Here is an 11,889-nt window from a genome sequence, read left to right on the forward strand (position 1 = left end):
ATTATGACACTGTTTGGATGTTTGTAAACAGAAAAGCACGTGGTGCTTTTCTGTTTACATTCATCCTTTTCACAGCTGTTGCGCGAATCACGCTCGTCCCACGGAAGTGCTTCCGTGTGGCATGCGTGATTTTCACGCACCCATTTACTTCAATGGGTGTGTGATGCGCGAAAAACGCTCAAAGAACGGACATGTCGTGACTTTTACGCAACGGACCAACGCTGCGGAAAAATCAACGAAGTCTGCACTGCCCCATAGACTAATATAGGTCCGCGCGACGCGCGTGAAAATCACGCGCGTTGCACGGACGTATATCCCGTTTGTCTGAATAAGCCTTAAAGAGGCTCTGTCACCAGATTTTGCAACCCCTATCTGATATTGCAGCAGATCGGCGCTGCAATGTAGATTACAGTAACGTTTTTATTTTTAAAAAACGAGCATTTTTGGCCAAGTTATGACCATTTTTGTATTTATGCAAATGAGGCTTGCAAAAGTACAACTGGGCGTGTTTAACAGTAAAAGTCCAACTGGGCGTGTATTATGTGCGTACATCGGGGCGTTTTTACTACTTTTACTAGCTGGGCGTTAGGAATGGGAATGTATGATGCTGACGAATCAGCATCATCCACTTCTCTTCAGAACGCCCAGCTTCTGGCAGTGCAGACACACAGCGTGTTCGAGAGATCACGCTGTGACGTCACTCACTTCCTGCCCCAGGTCCTGCATCGTGTCGGCCACATCGGCACCAGAGGCTACAGTTGATTCTGCAGCAGCATCAGCGTTTGCAGGTAAGTAGCTACATCGACTTACCTGCAAACGCTGATGATGCTGCAGAATCAACTGTAGCCTCTGGTGCCGATGTGGCCGTCACGATGCAGGACCTGTGAGTGACGTCACAGATCTGCACTGGGCGTTCTGAAGAGAAGAGGATGTTACTTCTCTTCAGAGCGCCCAGCTAGTGAAAGTATTAAAAACGCCCCGATGTACGCACATAATACACACCCACTTGGACTTTTACTTTTAGGCCTCATTTACACGAGCGTATTATACGCGCGTGCGACGCGCGTGCTTTTCACGCGTGCCGTACGCACCTATAATAGTCTATGGGGCTGTTTAGACGATGCGTGAATTTTGCGCAGCGTGAGTGCGTTGCGTAAAACTCACGACATGTTCTATATTCTTGCGTTTTTCACGCAACACGCACCCATTGACTTCAATGGGTGCGTGAAAACAACGCATGCCACACTGACGGTCCTGCGTTGCATGCGCGAAAATCACGCAAGAGCTGTCAAAAGGATGAATGTAAACAGAAAAGCACCACGTGCTTTTCTGGTTACAAACATCCAAACGGAGTGTCAAATTAGAGATGAGCGCACCGAACTTCACCGGATTCGGCCGAACTCGTTTTAACCGAACCCGGCAAAAAATGTTCGGGTACGCGACGTCAGGAGACAGTCACTGCCCACGGTGCTGAAAGACTTAAACTGTTTCAGCACCATGGACAGTGACTTTCGATCACAATATACATATACGTGTAAAAAAAAAAAGAAGTTCTGACTTACCGATAACTCCCGGCTTCTTCCTCCAGTCCGACCTCCCGGGATGACAATTCAGGCCAAGTGACAGCTGCAGCCAATCACAGGCCAAGCACAGGCTGCAGCCAATCACAGGCTGCAGCGGTCTCATGGCCTGCCGCGTCATCCTGGGAGGTGGGGCCGGATGACAAGAGAGGGACGCGTCACCAAGGCAACGGCCGGGAGACCGGACTGGAGGAAGCAGGCAGTTCATGGTAAGTGTGAACGTCTTTTTTTATTCACAGGTTGGTGTAGATTGTGATCGGCATTCACTGTCGAGGGTGCTGAAAGAGTTACTGCCGATCAGTTAGCTCTTTCAGCACCTTGGACAGTGACGGGCGTCGACTACCTCATCTCTATGATGGCGGCTGCGCGAAAATCACGCAGCCGCGCATCATACACGGATGACACACGGAGCTGTCAATTGCCTTTTGCGCACGCAAAACGCAGCGTTTTTTTGCGTGCGCAAAACGCACACGCTCGTGTAAATGAGGCCTTAAACACACCCACTTGGACTTTTGCAAGCCTCATTTGCATAACTACAAAAATGGTCATAACTTGGCCAAAAACGCTCGTTTTTTAAAAATAAAAACGTTACTGTAATCTACATTGCAGCGCCGATCTGCTGCAATAGCAGATAGGGGTTGCAAAATCTGGTGACAGAGCCTCTTTAAAAGTGATTTGTCTGAAGCCCAGGGCAGGATAGAAATGCCTAAGAAGATTGCCCAGACTGATACACTGTAACATGTCCATCAGCTGTGTGAGCTTGACTAGCTCAGGACAGGTTTTGAGCCTCTTTAACCCCTTAGTGACCAGCCCATTTTAGGCCCTAATGACCAAGCTATTTTATTCGTTTTTCTATAGTCGCATTCAAAGAGCTATAACTTTTTTATTTTTTCGTCTACATAGCTGTATGAGGACTTGTTTTTTGCAGGATTAGTTGTGCTTTTTAATGGCACCATTTTTGGGTACATATAATTTTTATATTAACTTTTATTAACCTTTTTAGGGGGGGGGGGGGGGAATTATAAAAAAAACAACTGAAATTCCGCCATTGTTCTATGCGTTTTTAAATTGACGCCGTTCACTATGCGACGTAAATAACATGTTACCTTTATTCTATGGGTCGGTACGATTACGCCGATACCACATATGTAGAGGTTTTTTTGTGTTTTACGACTTTTGCACAATAAAAACACTTTTGAACTAAAATTATTTGTTTTTGTATCATCGCTTTCCAAGAGCTGTAATTTTTTTATTTTTCCATCAATGTAGTGATTTTTTGGGCTTGTTTTCTGCGGGACAAGACATAGTTTTGAATGGTACTGTTTTGGGGTGCATGAGACTTATTGATTCATTTTTATTATGACTTTTTTGGGGGGCAATGGAAAAAAATTGCAATTTCGCCATGGTTTTTTGCGGTTTTTTTTTACGGTGTTCACTTTGCGGTTTAAATTACATATTAACTTTATTAATGGAGTCATTACGGTCGCGGCGATACCACATATGTGTACTTTTTTTTTTTACACTTTTACTAAATAAAACCACTTAAGGAAAAAAATGGATTTATTTTTTTACTGTACTTTTTATTAATAATCTTTATTTCACTTTGATGACTTATTTTATTAGTCCCACTAGGGGACTTTACTGTGCGATCTTCCGATCGCTGCTATAATGCTCTGGTATACTTCGTATACCAGAGCATTATTGCTTGTCAGTGTAAATCTGACAGGCAATCTGTTAGGAGGGGCCTCCGGCGCGTCCTAACAGGAATATGTCCAGGGCAGACCTGGGGGCTTTTATCAGGCCCCCGGCTGCCATGACACCCCATCGGAGACCCGCGATTTCATTCACGGGCCGCCGATGGGTGACAGAGAGAGCTCACCCCCTTGTAAACAAAAGTTAAATGCCGCGGTCGCTATTGACGGCGGCATTTAACGGGTTAAACGGCCGCGATCGGAGTAAACTTCGATCGCGGGCGTTGGAGCAGGAGCTCAGCTGTCATCAGACAGCAGAGCCCCGGCTCCTGCCTGCACGGGAGACCCGTGCAGGACTTAGACTAGGCTGACGTGAAAAGGCGTCAGCCTACCCTAAGGCCCCTTAGTGACCAACGTAAAAAGGCGTATTGGTGGTCACTAAGGGGTTAAGGCTATGTTCACACACAAACTCAAAAACTTCTGAAAATACAGAGCTGTTTTCAAGGTAAAATAGCTCCTGATTTTCAGACGTTTTTTAAGTCACTCGTGATTTTTGCTGCGTTTTTTACGTCCGTTTTTGGAGCGGTTTTCAATAGTCTATGAAAAACAGCTCCAAAAACGTCCCAAGAAGTGACCTGCACTTCTTTTTCGCGGCCGTTATTTTACGCGGCCGTTTTTCATAACAGCCGCGTAAAAAAACGGCCCGTTGGACTTTTTCGGGCGTTTACGGCCAGAAAATAGGCTGTGTGAACATACCCTAAACAATGAATATTTCATTCAGAGGAGTCTCATGATTTGTTATCTTTAGGCTACATGCACACGACCGTTGTTTTCATCAGTGTACCATCTGTTCATTTCTATGGCCACATGCACACTACTGTGTTTTGCACAGGTCAGTGTGGGGGCGGTGGGATCTGGCCGCAAAACTCAGAGGAGTTCTTATTATTCCAGTCCGTGTTTGGGGCTCGGTCTCGACCAATAGTCTAAGGCAACATGATAACTACGGACATACGGAACGGATGCAAGGAGGACACACAAACTGCAAAAAAAAAAAAGACAACAGATCCGTTGTTTACGGGCCGCAAAATACAAACGGTCGTCTGCATGTAACCTGACTCAGTACCTTAGTCTCTTAAAGTTCAAGATTATCTTTCTGTACGGCGGCATAAAAAAGTGGCGGATTCTATCAATTTCTGTACTATAAGATGCTAGATAAAATAATTTACCTGTAGTAGGGAATTGCATAGTGAGGAAATACTCCCTTTACCAGCAGGGACTTTCCTATACTGTAGGGAAGGAGGGGGGGGGGGGGGGATTTTAAGTTCTCTGCTGCTTTCTTCTAGTCTGTTCCAAATCACTCCAACTAGCACAACAAGCATAAAATAAATATGTGACGTATTGTGCTGGAGCCCTGCAAACATATGAAAGGTGAAAACTAGTAGAGACCAAAGGGTCCATGGTGCACAGGACAAGGATGTAACTTAATTCCAACAATCTTTCACTAATGTTAAAATGTAACTGGTTACCCTAGAGCGACATAAATAAAAGAGCAACAACATAAAGAACACAAAACAACAAATACATGCAAATATATCTGCTAGATGTCCCAGGAAGCCCTGGAAGTTGTGCTGCTGATAACCTCAATGGAGAAAGTCCCTTACATCACAGGGATACAAGCATGCTGGTGGGACGCTCTCAAAACCCTTCCTAGGCCGGCAGCGGGAAGACGAAATTAGAAGGCTTGTTTAAAGACGTTATCCCAGATGGACAAGCCCCCTCCACATGCCCTATCAGGGAATACAGACGTAGTAGTGGAGGGATCTCTGACATGAACGGCTCCTGGACTTAAAGGGGTTCTCCAGGCATTTAATATTGATGGCCTATACTTAGGAAAGGCCATCAATATTAAAATCGGTGGGGCTCCGACTCTCTGCACCCCGACCAACCAGCTGACTGAAGCATTTACCAAACACAGCGCCGTACATGTCCATAGCTGCTGTGCCTGGGATTGCAGCTCCGTCCCGTTCACTTGACTGGGACAGAAACTGCCACCACAAGCACAGCCGCTATGGCCATGTACGGCGCTGTGACAGTAAACTGGGGAAAAGCTGTGGCGACCAAGATCCAACCCCATCAATCAGATGATCGGATGGAGTGCTGGGAGTCGGACCCCCACAGATCCTATATTAATGGCCTATCCTAAGGAAAGGCCATCAATATAAAATGCCTGGAGAACCCCTTTAAAATGATCACCCATTTATTTGAATGTGTCATATATTATGTTCCCGTTGCAGCAGCGGCCTGCAGCTTTTAGTATTTAGTCCCTTTAATGATCAGCTGATTGATAGGCAGCTTTCTTGAGAATACGGCTGGGTTTTCACGTTGCGGTAAAAATGCATTTTTTTTTTGCCACGACGTGTGGACCTAGTTTAAGGGTCAGTTCACACAGAGTTTTTTGCAGGCAGAACATTCTGCCTGGAAAAATCAGGTCGGTTTTTTTTTTTTAAGAGGTTTTGTACCACACATGTTTTTGACACGTTTCTTTGAAGCGGTTTTTACCTCTTTCTTCAACAGGCAGAGGAAAAAAAAAAAAAACACGTGATGTTTTTTTCCGTCTCCCATTAATTTCACTGGGGTTTTTGAGGTTGAAAACGCCTCAAGAAAGGTCATGTCGCTTTTTTTTTTTTACCGCGAGCAGACAAAAAACGCTCAGGAAAAAGAGCCTTTGACCCCGATTGAAATGAATGGTTTGGAGATTTGGGGCTTCCACGTCCAAAAAAAACCAAAACTCTGTGAACAGGGTGGTCAGTTGGCCAAAAAATTGCATAGTAAGATTTAATGATGCAAATTCCACCCCCACGTCTCATGTGAAAGTGCGGTGAATACCATCCCAGTGCTGCTCCTGACTTTTTTGCGTGCTATATGCAACTAAGGCTGGGTTCACACGAGCGTTGCGTTTTTGCGCGCGCAAACAACGCAGCGTTTTGCGAGCGCAAAAACCATTTGACAGCTGCGTGTGTCATGCGTGTCTGATGCGCGGCTGCGTGATTTTCGCGCAGCCGGCATCATAGAGATGAGGCTAGTCGACGCCCGTCACTGTCCAAGGTGCTGAAAGAGCTACATCTTTCAGCACCCTCGATAGTGAATGCCGAACACAACAGCGAAAAACCTGTAAAAAAAAAAAGATAAAGTTCCTACTTACCGAGAACTTCCCGGCCGTTGCCTTGGTGACGCGTCCTTGGTGACGCACCTCTCTTGACATCGGGCCCCACCTCCCTGGATGACGCGGCAGTCCAAGTGACCGCTGCAGCCTGTGATTGGCTGCAGCCTGTGCTTGGCTGGAGCTGTCACTTGAACTGAAGTGTCATCCCGGGAGGTCGGACTGCAGGAAGGAGACAGGAGTAATCGGTAAGTTAGAACTTCGGGTTTTTTTACAGGTTCATGTATTTTGGGATCGCAAGTCACTGTCCATGGTGCTGAAACAGTTTAACTCTTTCAGCACCATGCACAGTGAATGTCTTCCGACGTCGCGGACCGGAAATTTTTTTGCCGGGTTCGGCCAAAACGAGTTTGGCCGAACCCGTTGAAGTTAGCTTCGGTTGTCGGGGTTCACTCCTCGCAAAGACACTCCGTTTGGATGCTTGGAAACAGAAAAGCACGTGGTGCTTTTCTGTTTCCATTCATCCTTTTGACAGCTCGTGCGCTGTTTCAGTCTGTTCGCACGGAAGTGCTTCCGTGCGACCTGCCTGGTTTTCACGCACCCATTGACTTCAATGGGTGCGTGATGCGTGAAATACGCAGAGTTATTGAACCTGTCGCGTATTTTGCGCAGCGAACAAATGCTGCGCAAAATACACGGGACTGTGTGTACTGCCCCATAGACTTGTATAGGGCATTGCGTGCCGCGCGAAAACCACGCGGCCTACACGCTGCCAAATCACGCTCGTGTGAATCCCCCCTAAGGCTGGGTTCACACGAGCGTGTGCTTTTTGCGCACGCAAAAAACGTGGCGTTTTGCCTGCGCAAAAGGCACTTAACAGCTCCGTGTGTCATGATCATATGTCGCGCAGCCGCAATCATTATGACACTCCGTTTGGATGTTTGTAAACAGAAAAGCACGTGGTGCTTTTCTGTTTACATTCATAGCTTGACAGCTGTTGCGCGAATCACGCTCGTCCCACGGAAGTGCTTCCATGTGGCATGCGTGGTTTTCACGCACCCATTGACTTCAATGGGTGCGTGATGCGCGAAAAACGCCCAAAGAACAGACATGTCGTGACTTTTTTTCAGCGGACTCACGCGGAATAAAAATCACGCACGTCTGCACGGCCCCATAGACAAATATAGGTCCGTGCGACGCGCGTGAAAATCATGCGCGTTGCACGGACGTATATCCTATTCATCTGAATAAGCCCTAATAGTGCTATTATAAAGGAGTCAATATTTGGATTTATTGCATAAAATGTTCCAAAGCAATATTCTGGTACATAGAGGGTGCCATCAAGTCAAAGGGATACACACTCCCTTACAGGTCTCATGCACATGGCCGTATTATGGCTCCATTTAACCTCGGAGTTGTACAGAGCTATAATAAGGCATCCATAGATACTATGGGGACTACTGCACCTCTGCATGCCTCTAATTTCATATAGAGGCATACAGATGTTATTTTCTATTAACAATTTTTACATCTGTCATACAGACCATAGCTTGGCTCAACATTTGGGTCAAGTAACCATATGTACATATCTCCGCTCCATATTTAAAAGGGTTTTCATATTATGGTAAATACTGACATATCACTACAACCCCCATTATCCCTACTACAAAAGGTGCTGCTGTGTACAGCCACTTTGTTCTAAGAATCTGTGGGAGTACCACTGATTATACCACCCTGGCAATGCCATCCATTATTTTGGTGGGAGAACCTTTATGATCATTATATATTGGTTATGGGCAAAAGATAAATGTAGAGAGAATTCAACAGATAAAACATTAACACCTAGATCAATGCCTTGAAAAACGTGAAAAATATACGACGAACGAGAAGTAAAGCTCCAGTTTAGAGTCACGTTAAAGGGGTTGTCCTGGCTGGGGGATGTTTTTTAATACTGATGACCGATCCACAGGAAATATACTGTAACCGGAACAATCTGCTTCCGGCACGCGGAACAGATGATCGGTGCGGGGTCCGGTGTCAGACCCATACTGATCGTATACTGATGACCGATCCTGTAAACGCCCGAAAAATCGGAAGCAGAACGCCTCCAAACATCTGTCCATTGATTTCAATGGGAAAACGGCGTTCTGTTCCGACGGAGTGTTTTTCACGCGAAAATGTTTTTGGAGCCGTTTTACATAGACTCTATTGAAAAAAGTTCCAAAAACGGCCGTAAATAACGCAGCGAAACTCGTGAGTGGCACAAAAAAACGTCTGAAAATCAGGAGCCGTTTTCCCTTGAAAACAGCTCCGTATTTTCAGACGTTTTTAGTCTAGCGTGTGAACATACCCTAATAACAGCTCAGCAGCGAGGACCTGGTGAGGATAGGACAAAGTTTGTTATTATTGCATTTTAGGACTATTGAGAGCGAAAACACAGGTGAAAAAAATACCAAATGTCTTAGACCACAGGGCATCCTGCTTGGGTGGCATTGAGGAGATTAGGGGGCAATCACAGCGCTGGATCACCGCTGCCAAAGTCCAGTGCGGAAACTAAAGGACCGATTACACGGGCTAATGATCGGGAAAACAAGCGTTCCTGCAAACACTCTTCCCGATCATTGCTCTGTGCAAGAAAAGCAGAGATCAGACGATACACGTTCATTCATCGGCTGATTGTATCGTATATGCAACATTCAATATTATCATTGTCGGCAACACGTCTCCCTGTGTGAACAAGGATGTATCAATAACGATGGAACCCCTGCACAATGGAGACAAACAGAAACCATTGGCACCGGATCCGTCACCATTGAAATCAATGGTGATGGAAACGGAAACCTATGGTTTCCGTTTGTGTCTGTCAGGGCTCCGTATCGACGGAAAGGTCAGACGTAACGTCGGAATGGAGCCCTAGCGCAGGTGTGGCCAAAGCCTTAGGGCCTGTTCACATCACCGTTCACCTTCCGTTCCGGGGTTCAGTCGGAGGTTTCCGTCGGGTGAACCCCGCAACGGAAAGTGAAACCACAGCTTCCGTTTCAGTCACTAATGAGATCAATGGTGAAGGAAACATCGCTAATGGTTTCCGTTCGTCATCATTCCGGCAGGTTTCCGGTTTTCCGACGGAATCAATATTGGAGTCGACTGCGCTATTGATTCCGTTGGAAAACCGGAAACCTGCTGGAATGGTGACGAACGGAAACCATTAGAGATGTTTCCTTCACCATTGATATCATTAGTGACTGAAACGGAAGCTGTGGTTTCACTTTCACTTTCCGTTGTGGGGTTCACTCGACGGAAACCTCCGACGGAACCCCGGAACAGAAAGCGAACGGTGATGTGAACAGGCCCTTAGACAAGCGGAATAAAGCGCGCCGTTACCCACGACGACAGTCCGTTCTCTCATGCGCAATGGGCTCCAGCATCCACCTAGTTTTACCAGGTGCTGACAGGTATACATGAAGTAAACATCAGCCGCATGGTGTGAGCAGGGTAGTAGTCCCTGACTGGGTGCACCAGACTGAGACACCACTAGACTGATGCCACATACCTACCATGTACATGGACCCTCACCCTCCCAGTCCTCCCCTGACACTTACCACTCATTGTCCCCAGCTTGTAGTACTACAAAGTACATAAACACCAGTGACAGGAGACCGGAAAGTGCAACTCCGCCCCGGATAGTAAATCCCATACACAAGCACAGGAATACAGGACTGGCGGAATGCTCCAACTGCAAAAAAAAAAGGGGTGTTCTGAACTACTTGACAAATTATTATTAGGGAAGATGTAGTTAAAACTGCACAGTAAAATAAGAATTAAATTTGTCATGAACTAACTAAACGAATACGGAAAATACCAAATTAAAAATGTAATTATTCTCAGTGCGTAACGAAGTCACAATGGTTTACCCCCCTATTAAAATAATATCTTCCACGGAGGACGGACATGTTCTGGGCGTGTCACATGATACACGCGCCATGTGACAGAGATGAGGGAAGCCCCTGGTTGTCTTGGCGACAGTTCAACCAATCCTTTTTGTAGACAGGTGTGCGGTCTATGTATGGGCGGCGCCAGACAACCCGGAGGTTTCACTATTTCGGTACTGCATAAGTTCCTAATTATAACAGAGGAAGTATAAACACGTCCTGCAATCCTACTGGGGGAAGTTGAAGCCGTGTGTTGGGCGGGTTTGTGTGCGCCGTCCCCACGCTTCTTTTTTTTTTTTACCTCAGCACTGCCCAGATATTCCCTCATAAACATTATTACCAGCAGAGGGCCCTCTTACAAACAGTGCCAGCAGAGTGCCTCCCTTCATGCACCCATAGAACTCAATGATAATATTTTGGCTGCATAGAGCTCACTAAATATTTATGTAGTTTTTATTAACCCCTTGCCAACATTTGACATACAGGTACGTCGTAGCCGCAAAAGGAAAGTATGGTGCGGGCTCACAGGCTGAGCCCGCGCCATAGTCAGCGAGTGTCAGCTATGTTACAGCCGCCACTTCAAAGTAATAAGCGGAATCGGAGACATTCTGCTCATTAATCCCTTAGATGCTGCGGTCAATAGCGACCACGGCATCTAAACTTAGAAAGAGGGGGACAGCCCGGCCGTGACACGCTTGTGGGGTGCTGATGGTTGTCATGGCAGCCTTGGGACCTAATGAAGGCCTCCAGTTCTGCCATTTTTCTGCTCCTATTATAGGTATTGTCCCAAGATTAAGGCCTCATGCAGTTGACCGTATCACGGAGTGTCATCCGCGGGCCGTCCACAAATCACAGACTTTGACTTCACTGAGCCCGGACCGCGAATGCAGCCCGTATAATGACCTATTTTTTTGCGGTCCGGGTGATAACATGCTGATTGGTGGGGGTCCGACCGCTGGGACCCCACTGATCACGAGAACGGTGGTCCCATTCCTCCGAATGAATGGAGCGACAGGTTGCGCAAGCGCACTGCCGCTCCATTCACTGTCTATTGGATTGCCAGAGATAGCCGAGTGCCATAGAGAATGACCGGAGCAGCAAGGAATGTGTCACGAATTAAAAAAAATTATTACCAAGTTACTTATTGTTATTACATTATTTACTTTTTTTGGTGTCTTTTTTTTTTTTCTTCCACAGGGTGGGAAGTATTAAAAATGAAATAATAATTTGACATATTTTCCTATGTTGGCCACCAGAGGGAGCACTTCCTAGAATTACAGCAAGGTGATTTAGGCAATGGAACCTGACTCACAGCTGCTGTAAATATGGGAGGGAGACTCCCCTGCACTGCAATAGAAACTATGAACTGTAGTTTCTATTGTGGTGCACGGGACCTAGAGATCCACCAGAAATATTTATAGTTATTAATAATTCTGGTGCATCAAGGAGCTCCCCCCCAAAAACCTCCCCCCAGACATAAAGCCGCTCCGCAAACCCCGACACCGCACCCCCACACACCCGCACCCCCA

General features: G+C 46.4%; 1 protein-coding gene across 3 annotated transcripts in view; it reads right to left on the reverse strand.

The window, feature by feature from the left end:
• Nucleotides 1-10,137, reverse strand: part of SNX29 (sorting nexin 29) — a 417,611-nt gene extending 407,474 nt beyond the window's left edge. For all 3 annotated transcript variants that reach the window (XM_075830136.1, XM_075830138.1, XM_075830137.1), the window contains exon 1: nucleotides 10,031-10,137. In XM_075830136.1, the coding sequence (XP_075686251.1) occupies nucleotides 10,031-10,037 (7 nt within the window). In that variant the 5' untranslated portion in view covers nucleotides 10,038-10,137. The remainder of the gene's footprint in view (nucleotides 1-10,030) is intronic.
• Between the last annotated feature and the right edge of the window lie 1,752 nt (nucleotides 10,138-11,889).

Source organism: Rhinoderma darwinii, chromosome 6 (genome assembly GCF_050947455.1).
Source record: "Rhinoderma darwinii isolate aRhiDar2 chromosome 6, aRhiDar2.hap1, whole genome shotgun sequence".
Lineage (NCBI taxonomy): Eukaryota > Metazoa > Chordata > Amphibia > Anura > Rhinodermatidae > Rhinoderma > Rhinoderma darwinii.